At 44.2% G+C, this 25,710-nt stretch overlaps 1 protein-coding gene across 4 annotated transcripts in view; it reads left to right on the top strand.

Moving 5' to 3' along the window:
- The first annotated feature begins 2,200 nt into the window (after positions 1–2,200).
- ANKRD29 (ankyrin repeat domain 29) overlaps positions 2,201–25,710 on the top strand; it is a 40,077-nt gene continuing 16,567 nt past the window's right edge. Inside the window, exons 1-4 of one of the 4 annotated variants that reach the window (XM_039521271.1) lie at positions 2,201–2,453; positions 14,609–14,719; positions 16,704–16,802; positions 22,270–22,368. In XM_039521271.1, coding sequence (XP_039377205.1) covers positions 2,433–2,453; positions 14,609–14,719; positions 16,704–16,802; positions 22,270–22,368 — 330 coding nt within the window. In that variant the 5' untranslated portion in view covers positions 2,201–2,432. Of the gene's footprint in view, positions 2,454–12,455; positions 12,587–14,608; positions 14,720–16,703; positions 16,803–22,269; positions 22,369–25,710 lie in introns of those variants that run through there. The other 3 variants (XM_039521273.1, XM_039521272.1, XM_039521274.1) reach the window with 3 other exon arrangements.

Raw genomic sequence — 25,710 nt, 5'->3', positions numbered from 1 at the left:
AGTAGGGTTGATTGTGCCTCTTTGGAAGGGTAAGGCTGATGCAAATGATCCAAATACCTATTGGGGCATCACTCTTGTGAGTCAGCATTTCAATGTCCTTGAGAGTCCTTTGAAGGCAAGGCTGACGTGCAAGGTGGAGGAAAATATAGTAGCAGAGCAACATGGCTCTAGGAAGGGAAGGACTACTATAGATGCAATATGTGCAATGAGGCGGTGTGCATGGAAGAAATCAGGGGGAAGATGAATTTGGGACTCTCAGTGATTGGCTGGGTAGGGCACATTTGAGATGTGCTGGACATGTGATAAGTATGGTAGCCCAAGGCCTGAGCTGCTTCAACAGCTGCTGTGGGAACTACAAGTTGTGGACTACAAACTGGGGCATGTTGGGAAGAGCTTCCTGGTTCCTGCCAGGAAGTCACCTCTGCCCCTCCCAGCAGGAAGTTTTTGCACTGCCTGAAGCTGGCAGCAGGAGACAAGCAGTAGAAAGGAGTTGAACTGTAATCCTCTTCTATGGTTTTTTTACAGAATAAAACCTTGTTCCTGCTGGTTTCTCTGAGTGGGTCTGGTCTGAGGTGAACACACACAACGCAGAACACACAGAGACATCTCAGACCCAGCTTCCAAAAGTTGTGTAAAAAGTCACAAGGCAGACTTTCCATACGTTGAACACCATATTTGGCAGTGAACAGGAGGGGGGGCTACAAATGGAAGAAGAATGACCAGTAAAGAAAGCATGGGAGGAAGAGAGTGGCAAGAAAGGATGCACAAGACTGAGGATAGAATGGAAAGACTCTGTCAAAAGAAGTTTGACAAGAAAAGGACTGGAACACCAAGACCCGCAAATGCATGCCATGGCCTGGAAGGGGTAGCAAAGAATTGGGGCATGTAAATGGAAAAAGAAGTCAAGAAGTGAAGTTTCGTGAGAACGACATCAGTGCATCTATATAGACTTGTCTACACTCAGATTTTGTACCACTTTAACTATATCTGTTTGAAACCACTATAAAGTTATATGGTACCCCCCTTAGGGTATGTCTACATTACCCGCCGGATTAGCGGATAGTGATCAATCTATCGTGTCTTGTCTAGATGTGATAAATTAGTCCCCAAACATGTTCCCCGTCGACTCCAGAACTCCACCAGGGCAAGAGGCGGAAGCGGAGTCGGCGGGAGAGCGGTGGCCGTCGATCCCACGCTGCGAGGATGCGAAGTAAGTCAATCTAAGAGACGTTGATTTCAGCTACGCTATTTTCGTAGCTGAAGTTGCGTATCTTAGATCGATCCCCCCCAGTGTAGACCAGGCCTTAGTATGGAAGTGGTTATACCTGTATAAAGGTGCTTATGTAGCTTATTCCTGTAAATTTAGGGGAGAAAGCTATAGTGTGATAAAGCACCTTTGTACCACAAGACACCTCTACCCCTGTATAATACGACCCGATATAACACAAATTCAGATATAATGCAGTAAAGCAGTGCTCGGGGGGGGGAGGCGGGGCTGTGCACTCTGGTGGGTCAAAGCAAGTTTGATATAATGCAGTTTCACCTATAACATGATAAGATTTTTTGGCTCCCAAGGACAGCTTTATATCAGGGCAGAGGTGTAATTGCATTCATATTAGGGAGTTGTGCTGATTTAACTATTTTGGTTTTTAAAAAAATCGCAACCCTAAGTGAAACAGTTAAATTGGTGTAAAAACTGTGTGTGGACTAGGCCTAAGATTTAGAACAAAACAAAAATGATAGCATTATAAAAATAATTTATCTTTGATCATATTGCTCATCCACTTGATATCAAAACTCCACCTTTGGAAGGAAAGTGTAGTTTGGCTCAATATGCTCTCATTTTCATGGTTTTGTGTTTTTACAATGCATATGTCTGCATTTGGTTAGTGTATATCGATAGTGTCTGATCATGCATACATTTATATTTGGGAAGTGTATATCATTAAACATCTAACTTTATCGGCTGCATGTGTGTGCACACATGTGAAAACTGTATTACCTACATGTGTGTGATGCATCTGTACCTGTGTGTGTTCACTTGGAAGTGTGAGAGTCAAGGAGGAGGCATCTGTGTGTACTTCGCAAAGTGTCCGTCGTTAGGCACACGGGTTTGCATGCTGCAGCGGTGTATGTATGCATTGGGTCCACACGCCTGCATTGTTCTATGCTGTGACGCGGGTACACGGCATCTGTGGGTATGGATTCCCGCGCGCGTGGACGGTGCAGCGTGTAGCTGCTGTCTGGGAGCAGCTGCTATCTCTCAGGCGCGATGCAGCATGCAGCCCCTGCAGACGCTGTGCTCCAGTCACTCTGCAAAGCGAGTCTGTGATCGCCACCCTGGCCAGTGGGCGAAGGGCTGGAAAGTGCGGGAGAGGAAAGCCGGCTCTCTGCTCGTCCCCCGGGCTAGCTCGGAATGAGCCGCTGCTGTGATGTGCAAGATGTCTTTCAAGGTAAGCTTTGCTCACTCCCTTGCCGAGCTGGAGAGATCCCATCCCGCCCTCCTCCTCTTGCTGCTGCCGCCGCTGCTGCTGCTGCCATGTCCCGTTAGCACTGCAGATGCTGTGGCTTTAGCAGGCCTGGCTGATCGGCTGCAGTCCGAGTCTGCCTCTGCTTCTCTGCATACGGCCTCGGCTCTTGTTTCCCTCTGCCATGGATATATTTCCTCCCCCCGACCTTCCGTCTGCAGCCGATGGTCCTGGGGGGTAATGGGGCAATTGTTGTATTTCATAATATGTTGATCTTTCTGTATATGAAGCAAGGAGGAGGGGGGTGGTTAAAGTCTAAATCTATGTGGACTTTGGTGAGTCATTGTGAGATTAAGTTGAGTACGGGATAACTCGTGAACATAATGGGTGCAGATTGTTAGGGGCAGTAGTGGAGTGTGGAGGAGCACAGCTATTCGTAATACAGAGCACAAGAAAGGGGGCATAAGGAAGGAACTAACTTTAGATTTTTCCACCTACAAATCCATAAGCTGTTTTACATTATATCTCATTACTTGTTTTATACTTTGTCACAAAAGCCCATCTCTTTGTGAAACTCTCCATAGTATTTGTTTAAAGAAAAACTGGGAGTGTCTGACCTCAAGGGAAACAAGTAACAACTCTGTAGGTTTATGGGATACATAAATCTTATTATTTTAGGTGTTAATGGAACTAACATTTTGTCTAGGAATTAAATTTATTAGCTCTATAATTTATATATAAATTATAGAGCTAAGTTAGTCTGTACATTTGCTTTAGGACAGTCAGAATATACACATGTATATTGTGTATATATTATTTGTAATCTTAAAACCCTTACTTGTCATTGACTTTTAAAACAGATAATTAAAAAAACTGAATTTATTTTTCCCAGCTATGCCATTTGTTTACAATCTGCATTCCACTCAGTTAGTTAAATTAGACTGGTTAGTCTCATTTTCTGTTTCTAGTCAGTTTCACTTTTGTGAACACTGTTAAAACAATGATGTTTTAATTGGGTTTCCATATCCCAGTGGAATGTTTATATTTAAAAACCTGAGTAGGCTTTGTTCAGAGTCATCTCAGTGGAAACATGCATGAGGAAGGATTGCAAGATCTGTCCCTTATACCTGATCTCACAAAAGAAAACCCTAGATCCAAAAAGGAGATTAATAAGGACCGATAACTAAGGAGGAAAGCAACAAGCAATTTATAGATAACATTGGCGAACATTTACTCTGGAGATATAGCTCCTTGCTAGTTGTGCAATTTTCATATCATTTACCTCCTCTTCACTTATTGATTGCCAGGTCAGCACCAATTCTTTGCTTTGCATTGCTTTGATTGATTATTCATTGTTATTTCCCCTCTTTCCTGTAAATCCCTTTATTTGCTCCATTGTCTACTCTTCACACTAACTGCAGCACCTGCCCTTTCTTCTGTACTGCCTTTCTGCAGCTCCCCTGTATTACTTGAATTGTGGTAGTGCTTGAAATGTGCGGGTTTCCAGACACAGTTCCTACCCTGAAGAGCATACCCTTTCTTACAGTGCTCTTCACCCTTATTCTCACCTGTGAAAACTCCATGGTCATGTCCCTTCAGCCTTCTGTTGTCCTCAAAACCCTTCGTCATCTTACCTCCCTCTACTGTTTCCATTATTCTTATCCTTCTGCTAATTTGTCTCCTCCTTCTTGGCCTCACAGATATTCATCTCATTTCCCCCTTTCTCTGTGTTTCATTCTCCTGGATGCTGGTGGTAGCTTTTCTACATAATTCCAGTCCTGTATCTCAGCCAGTCCTGCTGCCTCCTGCCCTACCCCGCAGGCTTTGCTCCTCTAACCTTGTTTTTGTCAGCTGCCTCTCGCATGCCCTACTTCCCTTTTCCTGCCCCCTCTGGGATTTTTACTGTAGCTCACTGCTTGACTAATATAACTCTTGCAAATTCCATCTCCCCACCCTTCCCTGGCTATGTCTGTAGCTGCCTTGTTTTATGGTGTTCTCTCCTTCTCCCACTTCCCTGCCCAGAAGGCTGCAGTGCCTCCTCTCTCCCTTGGCTGTTATCTGTCTCCCTTCTCCTCTTCCATCTCCACCTATGAATTACACGTGATTTTGATTTTCTTGTCCAATAATATTTCATATGGCTGTCATCTTTTCTCTGAGCAGCTCCTCTGCACTTTTGCATACTTATGTCCTCTTTTGCATCTCCACCTACCACCCTCCTCTCTTCTTGGGATATTAGGCACCACATTGACAGTATCCACAAAGCCCTCGACTCCTTTCTTCACACTTCCACCTTTCATTGTATCCTCCTTGATACAAGTCTCCAGCTCTACTTCTTGAATCCCTCAGCCAAACCCCCTAGCATCTAGTGGGCTTGATTCAGGGGCAATTGAAGGAAAAGGGAGATTTTCCATTGACTACTTTGGGCACTGAATCAGACCCAGTCTGGTTAGATCCCTTTCTAATCTTCTCCTTCTCTCTTACCTTCAACCGCTCTCTGTCCTCTGGCTCTTTCTCTCCATCTTCAAGAACACTTATTTCCATAACTAAGAAACACACCCTCTCTATTCAGCTGTCACCCCATCTGTCTCCTCTCAGGACAAACAGCAAGTCAGAGATAGAGCAAGGAATTGAACCTGGGAGTTATATAATGTAAAAAGTATTAGCATTATTTTTCTTCTAGCTACCACTAAGCTGGTACATAAAATTACATTATTATTTTACTTTTTTCCTTCACTGCCATCCAGAGATGGACTGTCTGATCTAGAAAATATCCATGTTTTCTCTTTTTGAAGAAGTGCTTATGATGGGTGCCAGTTTAAAATGTATATGGTACCCCATATCGCCTTTAAAGTTTACTGAAAGTATACATGATCAAAAATATCAGCACAGCCATAGTTTAGAATAATGTTTTAAAACATCTTGATGAAGTAAAGGAGAGCAAATCATATCGTGGTGCCAGAACAAATGACACATTGAAATAAATAAATCACATTTTCACCAAAGCTATCAGATGATAACTTTTCCATTATTATATTCTCTGTCACAATTGTCAATGTTAGGGATTAGTTGTATACTTTAAAGATTCTTTTTTCTAGTGTTTAACTAACTTTATAAATATGTCACAGTTTTATCTAACATCCCTTGTAAGTTAGTAGTACCAAAAAAATAAAAAGAATAAAACCAATTGTTCAAGTCAGATATTTTTAGTGCTGCACCTAGCACAATGGAGTCCAGGTCCTTGACTGGGGCTCCTAGGTGCTGTGGTCATACAAATAAATAATAAAGATAGGACTGACTCAGGAACTGAGCAATAATGACCAAAGCTTGTGGCATTTCCTGGAGATTAAAAATCAGTGGGGAGGAGTTCATTGCTCAAGGGTCATTAAATCCAGCTGGTCAATAGTCCCAAAATAAAGCCCTGCTCTAAAATTACTATTGCCCTATAATCTGAAAACGAAAATAAAAAAACATAGATGTATAGACAGGGTGGATAAAAAAAAAATTGGATTTTTTTATTTAAATTGGATTTTTTTTTATAAAAATTTTTTTGAGGAAAAAAACCTATCTAAAGATAGTTTTAAGATACATTATAGTTGAAAGATCTCTCATCATGGAATAGGGATTATAAATTCTAATTCTATCGTATGAGACAATATATTCATGTAATGTTTAAGAAAAGTTTTGTAAATAAATTCCAATAGTTCATGGATGAGGGACCCAATCTGATGGGGCTCCACAGGCTTCTGTAGAGATTATTTAGGTTAATCTTTCTATCTATGCAGTGGGACTCAGTGCTAGTCTGGAAGATACCATCAGAGATGCTTAGTTTTGCAGTTCTCAAACTGTGGATTTGTGTTTCCAGAGGTAACATGCTTGTTAACAGCAAAAATGTTTTAAAATAAATAAATAAAATATAGTGGTGAGAAATAACAGACCTCAACTCCATTGTCCCTCAGCAAATTTGTGTACACAGAGTCAATCCCTTAACCTCTCTCTAAAAGTGCATAGTTTCAAAAAGTTCAATGAATAGAAGATTATTGCGGGTGGAATAGATCTAGACAAGGAGAAGAAGTCTGGAGATAAATGTGAGAAGGGAGGGACATATGCTTGTTTTGTTAAAATATTAGATAATTGCTGTTGAAGAAAAAAATCCAGAATACTTAACGCTATTGTTTTAGTTAAATAAACAGTTTAAATGTGTGTCTGGTGATGTTCTCCTCCTAATATAGCATGGCAAGAAAATCCTCCAAATATTAATGATTAACCTGTTGAAATGGAGATTACTGTTTAAAAATGTTTAGTGTGTACCTTCTAAAAATGAAACCTACATCTATCTCTGAGTTGTGAAGAATATGTATTAAGGTTATAACAACCAACAAGAATGCACTTTTATGTAGAAAATCATGATTAAATCGAGTCTTCCTGACTAGTGATTTAAATCAAATCCACCCTGTGTATAGATCTTTGTTTTTAACTTGGTTGTGTAATTCCAGTTGGTATGTACAGGGTATTTTGATAGGATTAATGTCCTGTTTGCTGGCCAGATTGCTTGAATCATCTCTGTACATTCCATTCAGTTTAGAACATAAAATAGCAAATATTTTTTCTCATCTTATTGTTACATGGTTGATGCTCTAGGTCAGTAGTCCCCAGACTTTTTACCTTGTGCCTCCCTCTACCCCTGTCTGCACCCCTTCCCATTGTGGTTCGGAGCTGGGGCTGGAATTGCAGCTGGGCTGAGGAGCCGGAGGCAGAGGCTGAGGCCACAAATGGGGGCAGGTCTGTGGCTGGGAGCGGGACCACAGCCAAGCTGGGGAGCAGAGCCATGGCCGGGTCGTGACTGGGGCCTGAGGCTGGGCCTGGGGGCATGACCAGGAGTGGGGCCAGGAGCTGGGTCTAGGAGCAGAGGTGGGGGCAGAGTGGGGCTGGATGGCACTCCCTCTCCACCTCCAATGGCGGCGGGGCTGGGCTGGGCCCCACCGTGCCCCCCCAACCATTCCTCCACACCCTCTTAGAGGGCTGCACCCCACAGTTTGGGGACCACTGCTCTAGGTGTATTGCATACTTAGCTTTTGCAAGGAATATCTGACTATACAGCATGAGGAGAGGAAAGTGCATTGCTAGCAGGGCAGCTCCAACCACCTGAGGCTGGGAAGCAGTGCTTTGAAAAGCCAGATTCATGTCCTTGGTATATTTGACAATGCTACCATGGCTTGATCTGATTCAGAAGGTATGGGGAAGTTTTTGCTGGAGGGTTAGTGCAGGATTTATTCCCTAGCAGGGCCGGGAAAACTGTTCACGGGCAGAAGGAATGAGGAATTTCATGAACCACAACGTTAAATGCTCTGGGTTTGATTCTTCTCTCAGACTGGTTTTACACTGGCACAACTCCTCTGATTTTGTTGGAGTTATTCCTGTCTTACATTAGTGTAAGTGAACAGAGAGTTAGGCACTCTGCCTCCTTCTGCTTAGTCTCTGAATCCTGATTCCAGATCCTAGCTAATTCATAAAGGCCCTGCTGTAGAAGTCAGGCACAGTAGTATGGAGTCAGACAGCCATTATGAGTGGTGAGAAGACTGTGGCAGGTGAAAGAGTCTTTTCCTATAACAAGCACATACTGCAAGTCCCAGAAGACCTTCAAAACATTTAAGGTCAGCGTGAGATGATAAAACTAATCCAAGGAGTATTGTCCATCAACATTGAACTCCCTTCCAGAGAAGCTGAAAATGACTACCAACCTCATCACCTTCAGGACAAAAATGTCAGGCCCCACCTTTTGCAATAAATTTTCCATAAACATCATAACAACAATGTTCTAAAAAATTAACTAACTAGATGTCTTCCTCTGTTTAGTAGGTAGGAGAGAAACAGGCAAGATGGATCAACTGATTGTGTAGGTCACCTGGCTGGATTTATGTAAAACTGTCCAATGGCACAAGTGCGGTAAGAATAGATAGACCATCCCTCTTCACCAATGGCTAGCAGGGCAGGCTAAGACTGTTAGTAGTTTTGAGCCAAGCTCTGATGTCAATGTGGAGTTAGTCGATTGTAACTGAGATCAGAAAATCTAGCCTATTGTGCCAATTTCTATGCTCCTTCTCTGCCTCCTGCCATCCATCTCTTGCTATGTAAAAGTTCAAACCACTTTATGAAGTGTCATGTGATTTATGAATCGGTTGAAACTTCTCATGCAGTTACCAATTGTCCTAGTTGCTAACAAAAGCTGTGTCCTAGGGTAGAGTGTCTGAATGAGGTGGAAGCCATACTTGCAGGGAGATTGAGCTAGGCAGAATCTATGCTCCTGAGCAAAGGAGCCTGAGCCAAGAAGCTGTGTTCCTAGGGAAGGAAACCTGGATAAGCAGAAGGTAAATTCCTAGAGCAAAGAGCCTAAAGCAGGACCCTGGAAATAGCTCTGTGGGGAGCCTGGAAGGAATGCTTTTGGAGAGGGGAGAACCCTAGTGAGAGAGTGACAGTAGGCACACAGCCCAGCTGACCCCATTAGTATTTGGCGTGATCCTTGAGAAACCTCCATGGACCATGATGTCAGAGGAAGACTCCACCCAGGCAGCATCAGGAGACCTGAGATGAGAGCAATTAGAGGAAGTACCTGGATGGAGATGAATACTGAACTCAGGACAGCTGACAGTGAGTGCCTCAGCTCAGAAGGTGAGGTGTGCCTGTGTTAAACAAAGCAGAGCCTCTGGGGGAAGTGCTCTCTATTACCCAAAGCTGGTTTGAACTTGTTTATACTCTGGGTGAAGGGAAATCAAGGCAGGACTCACCTGCAGTGCTGCACCCAATCATAAGGTGATTACCAAGGTGACTTTCCACTCCTTTACAAGCCAGTACTAAGCTAATTACATACTTTGAGTGTGACAGATACAGAATACGCATACTAGTGAGCTTATGTCTGCAGGATTTTGTGCAGGAAAGAAAACTGAATCGGAGCTATGATATGGTTTTCTGTTTAAATATCCTCCTATGTGGCACTGAGCACTCAGCAGCACTGATCTGCCATTTCTTTGCTCAAACATCTTTGCTGCCTTCTGCATGGGCTTGTTACAGTGACCAGGAATTAATGGGCTGTCTGTACCCTCTCTCCCCATGCAAGGCAATGATAATTTTGCTCTTCACATTGGGTGTCATTGAGATACTGGCTGTGTTCCTAGGATTGAGGCCCAGGGAGATCATTACTGTAAAGTGATGTCTATCTGTACTTTAGCTGTACTAGCTATATTGTGTAGCTGTGTAACAGGTCCTCTGCCCGCCCCTCTTCCTGGAGCCCACTGGCTGCCCCAATAAAACACAGACAGGCTTCTCCTTCTGCAGAACCCGTGGCTTTATTTACGCATGTTCTCTCACCACCAGTGATATACTATATAGAGAGCAGGCCTTACAATCTCCTCTTCTGCACAGAGTCTGCCCTCAGCCTGGAGACTGACCTTCCCCTGTCTTCTGGCTGCCAGCCAGCCTTTATAGCCCTTGAAGCCTCAGGCCCACAGGTGCAGCCAGTTCTAAAGGCCAGGCACCAGACTTCTCCCCAGCCCCAATCTATTTCCCCTGATTGGGGCTGGCTGAGCAGGGGCTAATTAGGTGCCTTTGCACCAGCACCCTGCTACACACCTCCCTCTTAAGCTGGTGCCAGGCCTGGTCTTCCTCAGCTGGGGATTTTACTCTGGGGCTGGGCCCCCTACCCAGCTGAGGGATCCCCAGGCACAACTCCAGGGGACTTTCGTACACTCCACCCACAAAAGGTGCATTGGGTAGAGGGTGGGGCACCCCACAGGTCCACGCTCACGCGGAGGTCCTCACACCAGTCACACAGTTGGGCCAGCCGCTCCAGAGGCTCCCCTTCCTTTTCTAGTGGGGGTGACGGCTCAGAGCCCACTGCCCCGCGTCAGCCCCCCCTGTCTCTGGTCTAGGCCCTCTGTCCCTTTGATGTTGGGCCTCCCCCTGTTGGGTTTCTTCCACCCTGCCTGGGGTTCCCTCTCCCGGGTGGTCCTGCCCGGGAAGCTCCCTTGGCTCCTCGGTTACTCCCTCAGGCTCTCTATTTTGGCTTGGTTGTCTAGGCTGCTCGGCTTTTCCCCTTGGAGGTTGTGGGGCCTTCCCTTGCTCCAGGTCCACCTCCACCAGGATCTTGCCCTCTTTCCAGGGTTCTCTTTCCCCCTTTCTTCGACGGTCCCCTTTCCATGGTCTCTCTCCCCTTTTGGAGAAGGCGCCAGTCCAGCCCCAGGACCACAGGGTAGGCCAACCCTTCTATTACTCCCACCCGCTTCCAGGTAAACCACCCTCGCACTTCAAGGGGTACCTGGGCCCGGGACAATAGTCCTTATCCCCGTGGATGCATTCCACTAACATCCGTTCCCCAGGGATAAGCCAATACGGTTTCACTAAGCACCACTGTATAAGGGAGCAAGCGGAAGCTGTGTCCACTAGACCCCTCTGGGGCCTTTTTCCAACCCAGATAGTGGCCAACCTATGCCTCTTTTTCCGCCCCCCAATCTTAGTCCATCCACAAAATTCAGCTACTCCACACTCCATCACTGGGCAGTCGCGGCTTTTATGTCCCAGCTGTCCACACCGCCAGCATACGAGCTGCCCTGGGTGGTTGGGGGTCCCCTGGGTCTCCTCCCATCACCTGTCTACCGGCTTCACCCCGACATGCTCACGGGGTCTCCTGCCCCCCTCTGAGTCCCGTGGGGCTCAGTGCTCCCTCAGTGGGAAGTCAGCCTCTGCATACTCCTCCGTTCTTTGCACGGCAGCTTCTACGATGGCCGGCTGATGTCGCCACACCCAAACTCGCACACTATCGGGGAGGCACTGGATAAACTGTTCCAGGATCACTTGAGGCCTGATGCCCACACTGTGGGACAGATAATGGATCAACCACCGTGTTGCCCAATCTGTTAATTTTTTAGCAAAGGCCCAGGGTCACACATCCCCTGTCCACCGGGCTGCCCGAAACTTCTGGCGATACTTCTCGTCCGAAAGCCTGGGGCGGTCCAAAATCGCTGCCTTCACTGCATCATAATCCCTGGCTTGGGCATCCATCAGGACCATATATGTGGCCTGTGCCTCCCTAGTGAGATAGGGGCCAGCCACAGGGCCCAGGTTGTCCGGTCCCATCCCATGCCCAGGGCCACCCGCTTGAAGGTACCCAAAAAGGCATTGGGGTTATCAGCTGGGGCCATCTTACAGAGGCTGAGGTCCGGGTGCCATCTCCCCCAGCAGGACTCACCAGCTTTTGCAGGAGCTGCTGCTGCACGGTCAACTGCTCCTTGATGAAGTCCTGTAGGGCCTTCTGCTGCTCTGCCTGCCAAGCAAGTAGGGCTTGCCGCTCCACCTGGTGGGACTGCTGGAAGGACTGAAGTGCCTTCTGCATTTCTGTCTGTTGCCAGTGAACCACTGCAGGGTACTCTCCATTGCCAGGTTGCCAAACTGTGTCTTTGGCACTAGATCGCGGACAAGCCCCCACTTGTAACACATCCTCTGCCCACCCCTCTTCCTGGGGCCCACTGGTTGCCCCAATAAAACACAGAGAGGCTACTTTTTCTGCAGCACCCATGGCTTTATTTACACATGTTCTCTCACCACCAGTGATATACTATAGAGAGAGCAGGCCTTACAGTCTCCTCTTCTGCACAGAGTCTGCCCTCAGCCTGGAGACTGACCTTCCCCTGTCTTCTGGCTGGCTGCCAGCCAGCCTTTATAGCCCTTGAAGCCTCAGGCCCACAGGTGCAGCCAGTTCTAAAGGCCAGGCACCAGACTTCTCCCCAGCCCCAATCTATTTCCCCTGATTGGGGCTGGCTGAGCAGGGGCTAATTAGGTGCCCTTGCACCAGCACCCTGCTACAAGCTGTCATAAACATACAACTAAGAGTAGCAAAAATCCCTCTTTATTCTGTAAAGAGTTAATTCCTCTTTTACCTGTAAAGGGTTAAAAAGCTCAGATAACCTGGGTGATGCCTGACCAAAAGGACCAATAAGGGGAGAAGATACTTTCAAATGGGGGGGGAGGGAGATTTTGGTCTGTGTCTCTTGGAGCCAGCCAAGAAACCAGGCAGGGAAATTACATCGTCTTAAGTATATCTGAACAAAGCATCTAGTCTTGCAGAAATAGTAAGTAATAGCAGAAAAGAAATGCATTAGATTACCTTTTGTTTTAGCTTGTGAATTTTCCCTGTGCTAAGAGGGAGGTTTATTCCTGGTTTTGTAACTTTAAGGTTTTGTCTAGAGGGGAAATCCTCTGTGTTCTTGAGTCTTTTGTTATTCTGTAAAATACTTACCACCCTGATTTTACAGAGGTGATTCTTTTACCTTTTTTTTAATTAAAATTCTTCTTTTAAGAACCTGATTGATTTTTTTCATTGTTCTTAAGATCCAAGGGTTTGGGTTTGTGTTCACCTGTACCAATTGGTGAGGATATTATTCTCAAGCCTCTCCAGGAAAGGAGGTGTAGGGACTTGGGGGGATATTTGGGGAAGGTAGGGCTCCAAGTGGCCCTCCTGAAATGTTTGTTTAAATCACTTGGTGGTGTCAGCGATACTAAGGCTAGAAAGGAATTTGTGTCTTGGGGAAGTTTTTAACCTAAGCTGGTAAAAATAAGCTTAGGGGGTCTTTCATGCAGGTCCCCACATCTGTACCCCAGAGTTCAGAGTGGGGAAGGAACCCTGACAGTAACATTCCTCTTTTGCTGTTATATCTGCCCAGGATGTTGCTTTACATGTCTAATAAATGCTATTATAGCTCTCTGAGGGCATCATATTTAAGGGGCATCATCTCAAAGATATATCATACACAAGAGAATCTGTGTCTTAGGTGCACATCTTTCAGGCCCCACTAGCTGAGTAGAGAAGAGAATGTTTGAAACATAGATTGCATTCAAGACAAATTGGGGAATTTTTTCTGAGCCAGGTATCCTTGTGAGACTCAGACCGAGTACATGCTGCCTGAATATGATCTTGAAGCATCAGTGGGAGGGGTTTGTATATGAAAATTAGCTTTTTTCAATTTTTAAAATCACTTAGTGTGAAGAGACTCATTTTAAGTGTCAATTTTGTAAGATTTCAAATTCAGTTTACAGCCCTGTAAGCATCTCTGCCTTCAATACACACAACTGGGATTCTTTAAGTTTAATTTGTTTTTAAGTGAGATGTTAGTGTTTAAGATGACAACTGATAAAAGCCCACACAAACCCTCTCCCCACTGATGTTTAACCATGCTTGGAAAGGGTTGCTCAGTTTGTACTTTAATGAGTGCCCCAGACACAGTCCATTGAAATGTGGGATATGCTAATATGATGTATTTCAGTATATTGTCGTCATGTTTCCTGCATTGCTTCTCTTTGACGCCGATATCACTTCCTCTCTTCTTTGCCTTTTTCGCACCCCTCTTTTTGTCCCCTTCCTTTTCCATCCCTTTTTATCCACTGTAGTTTCTCCTCCCTCTTTTCCCTTTCCTGTGTCCCTGCTGTTTCCCCATCACCTTTCTAGCTAGTATCGCCTCTCTCTTTTTTGTGGAATGGTAGCATTTGTCATGCAGCTCCCATACTGCTAAGTTTACTCTTCTCCACACCCCCTGTCCTGCGCACAGTTGACAGCAGAGTGCTAACTAAGGGGAGCAGGCAAACCCAGTAGTCTGGGAGTTAGGTGACCAGCGTATTTCACATCTTGGGACTTATAGGTAGCCGGGAAGGAGGTGGCCAGGAAACTGACTGAAAACCAGGAAGTCCCACAATGGGACATTTGAGTTGTATGGTTGAGTCTCCATGATGATCTGGTCTTTGGCTTCTCTGCTGAGACTGTCAATATGGGTAACAGTTGTCACTGTTGGTCACACTTAGTTGTGATGTGGACTCCTTTTCACTGGGATGTGGACTCCCTTTCACTTTTGACTGAGATCACCAACTCGCATTACCTAGGCAACCAAGAGTCAACCGAGTATAATGACTTTCAGTCAGTACTGACATGGGACAGATTGGAAACAAGATAGGGCAATTTATAGAGGCCAAGGTTTCTAACAAAGCAAAGTAAACCTCTTGCCCCAACCTGGTTATAAAAGAATGACACACTGGTTTGAACTGAGAGCATGTGATATTTGTACTTGCTCTGAAACAGATTTCAATCCTTTTTGTATTAACAGAGGGAAACACCGCTCGCAAATGCTGCATTCTGGGCTGCAAGGAAAGGAAACCTGGCTCTTCTTCAGCTGTTGTTGAACAGTGGGCGAGTAGATGTGGACTGCAGAGACAGCGTAGGCCCTCAATATGTGCATGCCGAGAACATATGCTTTACATCACTTTACACAGCTTTAAACACTTTACTATGGTCATTTGAGTGTCTTATGTTGCTTAAGCAAGATTTAAAACCTTTAGCAGCCATAAAAGCAATTTACAAAGCTGAGTTGTAACAACATGATGAATTATATCAATAGCAGGTTTTAGAGTGCTCACAAATTTCTTAATCCCATCCAAAACCGATCTGTTAATTATTTCTTTCTTACACTGACTTTGCACTGGTGTAAATAATTCATAAGGTGCAGGGCAATGCAGAATCCGGCTTAATAAGATTTCCTAGTGAAGATAAGCCCAGATACCCTGCAAATATATATGTGATTCTTTTCTCTATGGATGATCATAACTTCTATTGGCATCAGTGGGAATTAGATATGAAGTTAGAGGTGGGCTGAAATCAAAAATGCCCTGTGTCCTGTTGCTTCTGCACAGCATATACATACAAGGAGTGGGCTGTATTTGGATTTCCAAAAAAGGCAGGGAAAAACAAGGTTAAGACATTACTTGAATTGAACAAGTACTTTGTGCTTAGTTTAAAATGTGAGCTGTTGAGAGAGACTGCCATATTGGACGATTTTAGTGCCACTCTGGTTTATAACACAAACCTAGCCAACATCGCTCACCTTGAAAATAGCTTAGGGGGAGATTTTTCAATAGCACAAAAGAGAGTTAGGTACTTAACTCCCATTGACCTTAAGTAAAAGTTGGACCTTGCGGCCCTTTTGCCTTTCAGAATCTCCCATGTTGTACTTTAGGGATCAGTCCTGTGTGTGTTATTCCCAAGTTGAATTTTGCATGTGGAAGGATGGTGAGATCAGGGTGAGAGTCAAACTGGAAACAGATGGAATGTGAAGAAATCAGAACTATTATTGGTTAATTGTTTTTATCAAATCAGTGCTTAATTTTGATCCAGGTTTATGCAAAACACTGTGAGAATCTGGCTTGTTAACTCGATTAGGCCTTTGTTTATTATAGCAGAACTACAAGTTTTCTAGACTAAAATATTTTAATGTGATGTAGGCTATGTGCTCTTTCACTAGTAATGTCTCACGTTCGCAAGCACAATCAGTGCATACATTTTTCAGAAGGGGGGTGAATTTTATCTCTATGCAAATGGCCTCTGCACAACACGTACACCCCTCTTACATTCCACAAGGCTTTAATTGGATTTAACTGGTGCATTGAGCTTGTGTGGTTGTCCTTTGCACAGGGTTGAATTCTACCCACAAAGCAGATTTCTGGATATGGAAGTATATTTGATCTAATTTCAAACACTACAGCATCTGAGACAGTGTGATCTGGTGGTTAATGCGGGAATTAGGCATCAGGACAACTAGGGTCCTATTCCTGACTTTGTCTCTGACCTTACTGTGTGACATTGGGCAATACCATTCACTTCTATGTTTCAATTCCCTCCCCTATGAAGTAGGATAATGATGCTAGTCTATCTTTGCAAGGCTCTTTGAGATTCCCTGACAAAAAAATTGTATATAAGTGAAAGGTATTATTGATTATTATTTATTAATAGGGACTATAACATGAGATCATTGCATAGTAATTATACCCCATTTGGGGTACACTGTTAAGCTCTGATCCTGCAGTTGGCTCAGTGCAAGGGGCACCTTGTTGCAGGATTGGGCTTAGCACTGAAGGCAAGTGTGTGAATGTTGCTGTAACTACTTTTGTTTATTTATTTGATTTGTTTACTTTTCAAAGGATTTTCAATGGCAAATTCTTAAATCTATTTTTTTAAGTAATTTGTTGCCCCACAGTTATATGTAAAGAAATAAGAGGGGAGAACAGTGCTGTTTTCTGAGGAAATTATAATCAGTTATCAAAAGTGTCCCCCCAGTTATGCTGAGAAGTTGTTGTCTGTTTTAGACTGTCTGATTTATTATTAGAGGTAATAGTCTAACATACTGACTTGTTTTTCCTTATGCCCAGCTTGGCACAACAGCTCTGATGGTAGCTTCTCACTATGGCCACATAGAATGTGTGCGGGAATTGGTGTTACAAGGAGCAGATCTCAATCTGCAGAGAGAGGTAAGAAACGTTCTGCATTTAAAAAAGATTGCAAAAGCAACCATTACTGATTGGAGTGATAGACACCATAGAGGAGTATTACCAGTTGCTTATCTGTTTGTTGCTATGCAGTATAAGTACAAACAATATCTATTCAGTAGGTTCTCCTGAGAATACGTAGGATTCAGATTTCTGGAATTTTAAATTGAAAAATGAGGTGCAGGATCTACTCCTATAAATAATCCATCAAGAGTTTCTAGTGCACCCAATTTGTGTGGACCAGTTTCATCCCTACTGTAACCCCATTGATGCCAAGGATGCATTGACTGTTCTATTAATTGACGCAGTAACATGCAGATTTCAGAAAGTGATTAATAAGGAGAGGTCTCTTATCATGAAATTATAGAGGCAAGCTATTAAAATGGATTTGGCAGAGTTACCTCAGGAATTATTCTGGCCCATTGTGCTTTGTAATATGTTCATCTCAGCTGGCAGCAATAGACTCTATCACACATCTAAATCAAACCTTACTTTGTGAGGACAGGACACAGTTGCCTTCAGTTTGTTTGTAGAACATTAATTATAACTTTAAGTCAGGGTTGGCTTTTGTGCATGTCCCTCCAGTAGCAGCATCTATAGTCATTCTGATCTGTGGGCTGTCTAGACATACAGCAAAATTGCTTTGTTGGCTAATGGTCCTGAGAGAATATAATTTAACGAGAGTTTGCAGTAATGTTGGCTGATTGAAGAATACAGTGATAGCTTAAAGTCATGGCACAGTTCTCTGCACTGTAATGGTAAGTGTATGCATTTCTAACCTCTCTTGGTTACCTGGAACTAAGACATAAATTCCCTGCTAACAGCTGGAAATTATTGCCTCAACGAATGTAACAGTCGATGATATCAGTTTTCTGGAATTGATTTAACTGGTATAAAATTGCTTTAATAGTGATTACGGGTAGACTTTCAATAAGGCCCCAATCCAGCAAAGCACTTAGCACAAGCTGCTGCAAAAGCAACACCAAAAGGACAGGAACGATTTGAACAACAGACTTTTCTGAACTCATTTTTGTGCATCGCTTTGGACATGTTAACTGAGAAAGGCAGCAAATAAAGGAACAGAACCTCTCAAAGGGCAAAATTCAGCCTTGTGCACAGAGTTCCTATGGTGACAGGAATACAGGAGACCCTAGATGAAGTTTAAACCCTGCATCAAAGACTTAGGCCCTTATCTTGCAAATAGATCCACATACTCAGACTTGTATTCTTGCAATCCTATTGAAGTCAGTGGGATGCCGCATAGGAGGAACGGTCCATACATGTGGATCTGTTTTGCAAGACTGGACCCTTGGATGGTACACTGGGCCTTGTAAAGGCCTTCTGCACTGCAGTGAATTTCCACATGTAGTTCCCTTTTCCCTGCCTCTCCAGATGAAATAAGAAAGCCACAAGCGAGGAAGGCAAGAATTTCTGGGGATAATGATGCTAACCTTCCTTTGCAAAGTGCTTTTGAAATCTACTGATGAAAAGTGCTATATAGCTGTGATATATCAGTGGGATAATACATCCATAAGAACATAAGAAAGGCCGTACCGGGTCAGACCAAAGGTCCATCTAGCCCAGTATCTGTCTACCGACAGTGGCCAATGCCAGGTGCCCCAGAGGGAGTGAATCTAACAGGCAATGATCAAGTGATCTCTCTCCTGCCATCCATCTCCATCCTCTGACAAACAGAGGCTAGGGACACCATTCTTACCCATCCTGGCTAATAGCCATTTATGGACTTAGCCACCATGAATTTATCCAGTCCCCTTTTAAACATTGTTATAGTCCTAGCCTTCACAACCTCCTCAGGTAAGGAGTTCCACAAGTTGACTGTGCGCTGCGTGAAGAACTTCCTTTTATTTGTTTTAAACCTGCTGCCTATTAATTTCATTTGGTGACCCCTAGTTCTTGTATTATGGGAATAAGTAAATAACTTTTCCTTATCCACTTTCTCAACATCACTCATGATTTTATATACGTCTATCATGTCCCCCCTTAGTCTTCTCTTTTCCAAGCTGAAGAGTCCTAGCCTCTTTAATCTTTCCTCGTATGGGACCCTCTCTAAACCCCTAATCATTTTAGTTGCCCTTTTCTGAACCTTTTCTAGTGCTAGAATATCTTTTTTGAGGTGAGGAGACCACATCTGTACACAGTATTCGAGATGTGGGCGTACCATGGATTTATATAAGGGCAATAATATATTCTCAGTCTTATTCTCTATCCCCTTTTTAATGATTCCTAACATCCTGTTTGCTTTTTTGACCGCCTCTGCACACTGCGTGGACATCTTCAGAGAACTATCCATGATGACGCCAAGATCTTTTTCCTGACTCGTTGTAGCTAAATTAGCCCCCATCGTATTGTATGTATAGTTGGGGTTATTTTTTCCAATGTGCATTACTTTACATTTATCCACATTAAATTTCATTTGCCATTTTGTTGCCCAATCACTTCGTTTTGTGAGATCTTTTTGAAGTTCTTCACAATCTGCTTTGGTCTTAACTATCTTGAGAAGTTTAGTATCATCTGCAAACTTGGCCACCTCACTGTATACCCCTTTCTCCAGATCATTTATGAATAAATTGAATAGGATTGGTCCGAGGACTGACCCTTGGGGAACACCACTAGTTACCCCTCTCCATTCTGAGAATTTACCATTAATTCCTACCCTTTGTTCCCTGTCCTTTAACCAGTTCTCAATCCATGAAAGGATCTTCCCTTTTATCCCATGACAGCTTAATTTACGTAAGAGCCTTTGGTGAGGGACCTTGTCAAAGGCTTTCTAGAAATCCAAGTACACTATGTCCACCGGATCCCCCTTGTCCACATGTTTGTTGACCCCTTCAAAGAACTCTAATAGATCAGTAAGACACGATTTCCCTTTACAGAAACCATGTTGACTATTGCTCAAGAGTTTATGTTTTTCTAGACTAATGAGCTGCTGTGTCACCCCTGCCCTTCAACCGTGGGTGCCTTACAATGCTTTGCTGAAGTAGCTCCCACCTGGATGGCTCACAAACAGCCTTCCAGTGTGCAAGCCACACCCTGGGTGTAACTGCAGTCTGCCAGCCACATTTGGGTTACACTCTGCCTCTCACCAGCCTGGGTTATACTGCAGGGTGACCCCCACACACCCCCAGTCCCAGATTTCCCCCCAGACATGTATATTCTGTACCACCCAGCTCTCTCCTGGACAGTACAAAATATTTTAAGTCCATTATTCCTTTAAGGGAACAATATGCCAGCTTATTATTATGAATAGTTATTCAGACACTTCAATTTAAACACACTGGCTTAGATAAAAGTGTAAAACAAGTTTATTAAGAGAGACTTTAAGTGAGTGCAAATAATGAGGAATCAATGTCAGAAATGGTTACAAGAAAAATAAAGATAAGATGTTCACTAATATCTAACTTAAACTATATCAGATTCAAGCAAAGTTTCTCACACATGCTTTCAGCAGTAGCAGTCTTACTGACCAAACCCTGTAAGTCAGGATCCCTCCCCAGCATTTCCAGCTGGAAGCAAGGCAACAGACACTCTGTGTGGAAGGGTACTCCATGCTGTTCCTTTGCTAAAATGTAGATTTTTCCCCCCCTTTCCTGATCTCTTTCCTGCTAAAGAATGGCCGCTTAGCAGGTAATAGTCCATCAGCCTTGTTTACACCTGGCTGAGACCGCAGTTTACACATTTTCTCTGAGAAACTGGTCTGGCCACTCCCCAGACTTCTCTGGAAAGTATGCTTTTAGTCATGATCTCAGCTTATGTTTATAACTTCACATGTAAAGCTGGTACGTGCATTTTGCCAGAATATTATTGATCAGCAAACTATGAGGTTTTAAAGGAAATGATACCTCACAGGACATGCCTTGTACACAACTATTACAGTAGTGTGTGGGGTGTGAACACAGGCGCATATTCTGTCACAATAGGTATCAATAATAACAATAATATTCTCTGGTAATTTTTGTATCCCAGAAATGTAAGTCTTAAAGGATGGATTCTCACGTTGATTTACTGGTATTTTAGTGACCGAACTAGGTGTGGAAAATATTTGGGTTTTGATTCTTCGCTGTATGTGAGCTGAGTTTGACAGTGAGAGTTGATTTCCTGATTCAGGCCTGCCTGGCGTCTGTGCGGGATAGCATTGTCCCTGTACAGCCCTAACTTATGCCGATGGTGGGGACCTTGCACCAGTGGAGGATAAAGTATAGAGGAGCATTGCTGTGTGACGGCCCCTCTGCTCTTACCTATACTCCACTCCCAATATATCCCCTTGTTCCCCTTTCACTGGGGGTAGAGTGGTACCTAGTGCAGGATGTGGTGGGAAGTTCTCCTGTGCAGAAGGGATTCTCCACTATCTATCTTCAGCCTGTTTCAAGCCACTTTGCTCTGTTTATACTGACTGGACTGGAGAATCTGGTCCTGAATTTCTTCAAAAAGAAAAATATATCGGGGGGGAGGGAAGGTGAGGTAGGAGAAGGAATAGTCTGTAAAATATCATCCATAGACATGGTAATGGTAATAGCCTTTAAGATTTAATGAGCTGGGATACAAATATTACCAGAGAAAGAAAGAGAGACTCGTGCCTACCTCACTTTGGGCTTTCTTGTTTCACTTGAACACAGGACAAGGAAATGAATAATATAGTAGAGGCTTCACAAAGAAGCCCATTTATGTGAATGGAATAGAGAATATGGATTTTATGCAGGTAAACAGGATGTGGGATAAACATCAGAAAGGAAACTATTCTGTCACAGATTCTGTGATTTTTTTTTTTTCCGGGATCTCCAGGACTTGTTCTGCTGAAAGGTTGGAGCAGTTGTCAACCCCGTGGCAGCTGGAGCAGCGGCCGCCGGAACAGCTGACGGGTGGCCGGCCCACGGGCAACCGGAACAGCTGATGGGCAGCCGGCCCCAGGGTTGATAGCTGGCCGGCCCCAGGTGCAACGGGCCAGCGGCCAGCCCCAGGCAGAGTGGCCCTCTGGGGCTGGAGCAGCAGTGGTCACCCCCTGCTGCAGGAGCAGTGCAGGGCTGGAGTAGCTGCAAGCCTGGGCAGCACTCTGTTTTTGTGTGTGTATGTCCCCCTCCCCACCCTATCCCACCCCCCCCGGGATATTTTTAGTAAAAGTCAGGGACAGGTTGCAGGCTTTCGTTAATTTTTGTTTATTGCCTGTGACCTGTCTGTGACTTTTACTAAAAATACTCCTGACAGACTCTTAACCTTAAACATCAGACATTTCAGTGCAGTGAGATGAGAAATGACCTCCTCCTCCAAATTCTGTTGTATCCTCTACAATGCCAAAGATGATCATGAGTCTGTCCAGCTCTTGTTCAGTTATTCAAGTTCAATCCATTTTAATTCTGTTTAAAAATGAAGTGTATACTTTAGTCACATTTTATCCATTTGTTTGTTTGAAATATGTTTCCTTTTTTCTTTACAGTCAGGCACAACTGCTCTGTTCTTTGCTGCACAGCAAGGCCACAATGATGTTGTGAGGTTTCTCTTTGAATTTGGCGCCTCTACTGAATTTAGAACTAAAGTAAGAGATTGGTCTGCTTTACTTCCAAAATTCACTTCTGCGTTAATGGCTTGTTTCCTCTTGATCTGCAACATGGCATTACAGCAAGAGGGTCATAAAAGAATTTCCCTGCTTGCACATTTTCAAAGTTATATGAGTAATGCAGTCCTCTGGCAAAATATTAATTCAAGGCTAGTTTGTATTGTCTAGGCTTGATTGCTTGAGTTTGGTACCATTTCATTACAATGTATATTTTCACCACGTACACGCAGGGGCGAAAGAAAATGCAGGCCTGTTATTTACCAGGCAGCACGTGGCAATAGACTATATTGGTAAGGGATGCAAGGAGAGTATGGGCCACGATGCAAACTGCAGACACACACACACAACTAAAATTAATCAATTTAAAGTTTTATTGGGGATAATTACAAGGGGCAGCGTATGATTAGCTAATAGAGTTATTGAAACTTAAAACACACAATGACTAAATATCTACTAACAATATTTATAAACAAAGTTGCAGCATTTAGTAATAACTGATACTTACAAACACGAACCAACGCATAACGACCAGCAAACGTAGAAACTCTGTTTGAAACACGTGAGCTGAGAGAGAGGCTTCGAGGTGATCAGGCTCGGTTACGGGTGTACACAGGATACACAGGATTCGTTTTTCTTTCTCCTCTCCCTGCCTGCACATGACAGGCAGGCCTAAAGTACCAACTATGACATCATAGAAGTGTCATAGGGGACGGAGCCCAAAACCTGTTTGTGTTCGTTTCTGATTGGCACAAGCAAAGTTTACACCATGTAGGGGAGCAGGTGCCTTAAAGTCTGGCTTCGCCCCCAAAAGGTGAGGAAATGCATATTGTTTTAGAATGCGTTCAACACTGAATGACAAAAGAAGAGGCCAGGGCAATACCGGTATGGGCAAGTTTTACAGGATGCAGACAGGAACTCATCTCAACAGATTGCTTGAGTTTGGTACCATTTCATTACAGTGTATATTTTCAGATTGTGAAAGCTGCAGTGAAGAGATCAGCCCATCCTCTCATAATATGAGCACAAGAGGTCACACAATGAAATTGTTGACAAGTAAATTTAGAACAAATAGAAGGAATTAATACAGTGGTGAGTCTGTGGAATTCACTGCTGTAGGAAGTTACAAATTTAAATACTGTAGCTGGATTTTAAAAAGTGCTGGTTAATCATGTCTAATATAGCTACATGAGTAGTTACTGTATGTGTGTTAAGAGAGGGGTAATTAAATCTGTTTGCTTGATGCTTAGGATGATCATGAAAGAAATCAGGAAAACTTTTTCCCTTCATGTTCAGCATTGCACTGTTGGCTTGTGGCACTGTCTATTATTAAGGCAGCCTGATACTTTCTGTTATAAGACCCTGTTATAGCTGCAAAACTTTCATTGTTTGAGCTGAACTCTTCCAGGCTGGGGGTCTGCCTCAGACTAGTCAAAACAGTTCAGCTGTTTCAAAGAATGTTCAAATGTTCTGAGGAACTTTTCTTTGAAAAGCTCTAGCCCTTAACCCCTATGCTTTAGAGCAGAGACTTGCAATTTAATGGAATGACAGCCTTACTATTAAGGATGTACCTTTTTGCCATCCCTTGGAAAATCCACCCAAATCTGGCCAAGTGATAAGCCTTTGAAATATTGCAGTTCATGCATGTTCAATAGAGATTTATTCTATTTTTAGCAGCTAAAACCTCCAAAGATTCCATCCTCATTGAGCATGCTCCATCCCCTCCCAGCTCCTGTGTGTGACTGCACTGTGCATGTGTTATCCCCACAGAGCACACTCCAGACCAGAGCTGTGGGAGGCTCAGAAAGACTTTCTGTGTAATGGCTGCTCCCAACTGTTCCAAGCCAGGGTGGTACATGGTTCCCTTGTTCTCTGTAACCTTTCTGCTGGCACTCGGGAAGCTGTCTTATTTTAATGCAGTGGGGATGAAAGCTAGGCTGAGGGGGGAAGGAAAGGAGTAGATTGGGACAATGAATCTGGTGAGACTGGGACTGAGGGGCAGAGAAACTGGGACTGGCTGGGCAAGGAGACTGGGAGGGCAGGGAGGCTGGGACTGGGAGCTGGACAGGGAAGGAGTACCCTGGGACTGGTTGGGTAAGGAGACTGGAAGCTGGGAGGGAGGCAGGTGAAGGTGTGACTGAGATTGGGTGGGAGGAGTGTTGGCAAAGGAAACTGGGTGCCGAGGATACGGACTGGGATCCAGAGAGTGAAATGGGGGATGGGAGTGGTAGCCAGTTGGCAGGGAGGTGGGATAATATGAGTCCATGAGAAGCTGGAGGTAGGAAGGCAACTGGGACTGGTAGGACAAAGAGACTGGGACAAGGAGCCTGCGGAAAGATGTGGGGAAAGAGACTGAATGAAGAGCCTGGGGAGGGAGCTGGGACTGGGAGCCAGTCTGATCAAACAAGGAGCTGGGAAGGAGGGAACTGAGAGTGGCTCAGGGAGGAAACTGGGTGTGGGTGTGGGGATGGGGCGAGACTGGGAGTTGGATGGTGAGACTGGGACTTGGACTCTGAAGCTAGATGTGGAGACTGACTGGACAAGGAGACTGGGACGATAAATCTGAGGAGTAGAGATTGGAACTGGCTAGGCAAGGAAAAATGGGACTGTGACAAGCAGCCAGGGGTAGGGAAGAAACAGGCCTGGGACAAGGACAGTTTGAAAAGGACAGAGCAGAAGGGGTCAAGTTTAGGGGAAATGAGGTGAAAAGTCTGTACCCCCTGGAACACCCTCCCGTCCACAGCTTGGACTGGAACCCCAGGTTCCCAAGTCTCACCATTCCTCTGCAGTCTGAAAATCTCTGTGAAACCCACTGGCAAAGTGTGTGTCTCATCCCCCTCTATTACTGGTCCACATAGGGTATGACAACCTACTACTGCTATCAGTTACACCATTAGCTCAAGGGGCAGAGGTCTGTGCAGTGGATTTAAAGATTCCAACCCTGCTGATGACCCATGTAGCATCATACTGACACCCACATAATGGAATTTGTTTCTAAAGTTTGCTTTTTTTAAATCTATAAAATTACACACAAAACTCCATTAAAAGGGCACGATTATACGGTTGCAGTCAAGCACTCCAAAGTTAGGAAATGCCAGAATTAAGATTCTGTGGAATCTTAATTGGGGCATTTGTGCATATGCATTACAATATGTCTTTAAATACATGATCACTGGGATGCTTTAGGGTTCAACCCAGACCAGTAAGGGGTTGTCACCGCCTGCCCTGCAACCCTGGATGCTTGTGTGCTGTGCAGCTTGGGCTCAGATCTCTGACATGAGCAGCATTCTCAGAGCACAGTGGCCTCACCCTGGCTGCCACCAG

The sequence above is a fragment of the Mauremys reevesii genome, linkage group 2, assembly GCF_016161935.1.
Source record: "Mauremys reevesii isolate NIE-2019 linkage group 2, ASM1616193v1, whole genome shotgun sequence".
Lineage (NCBI taxonomy): Eukaryota > Metazoa > Chordata > Testudines > Geoemydidae > Mauremys > Mauremys reevesii.
The sequence above is the reverse complement of the archived record's forward strand: the minus strand, read 5'-3'. Positions and strand labels throughout refer to the sequence as shown.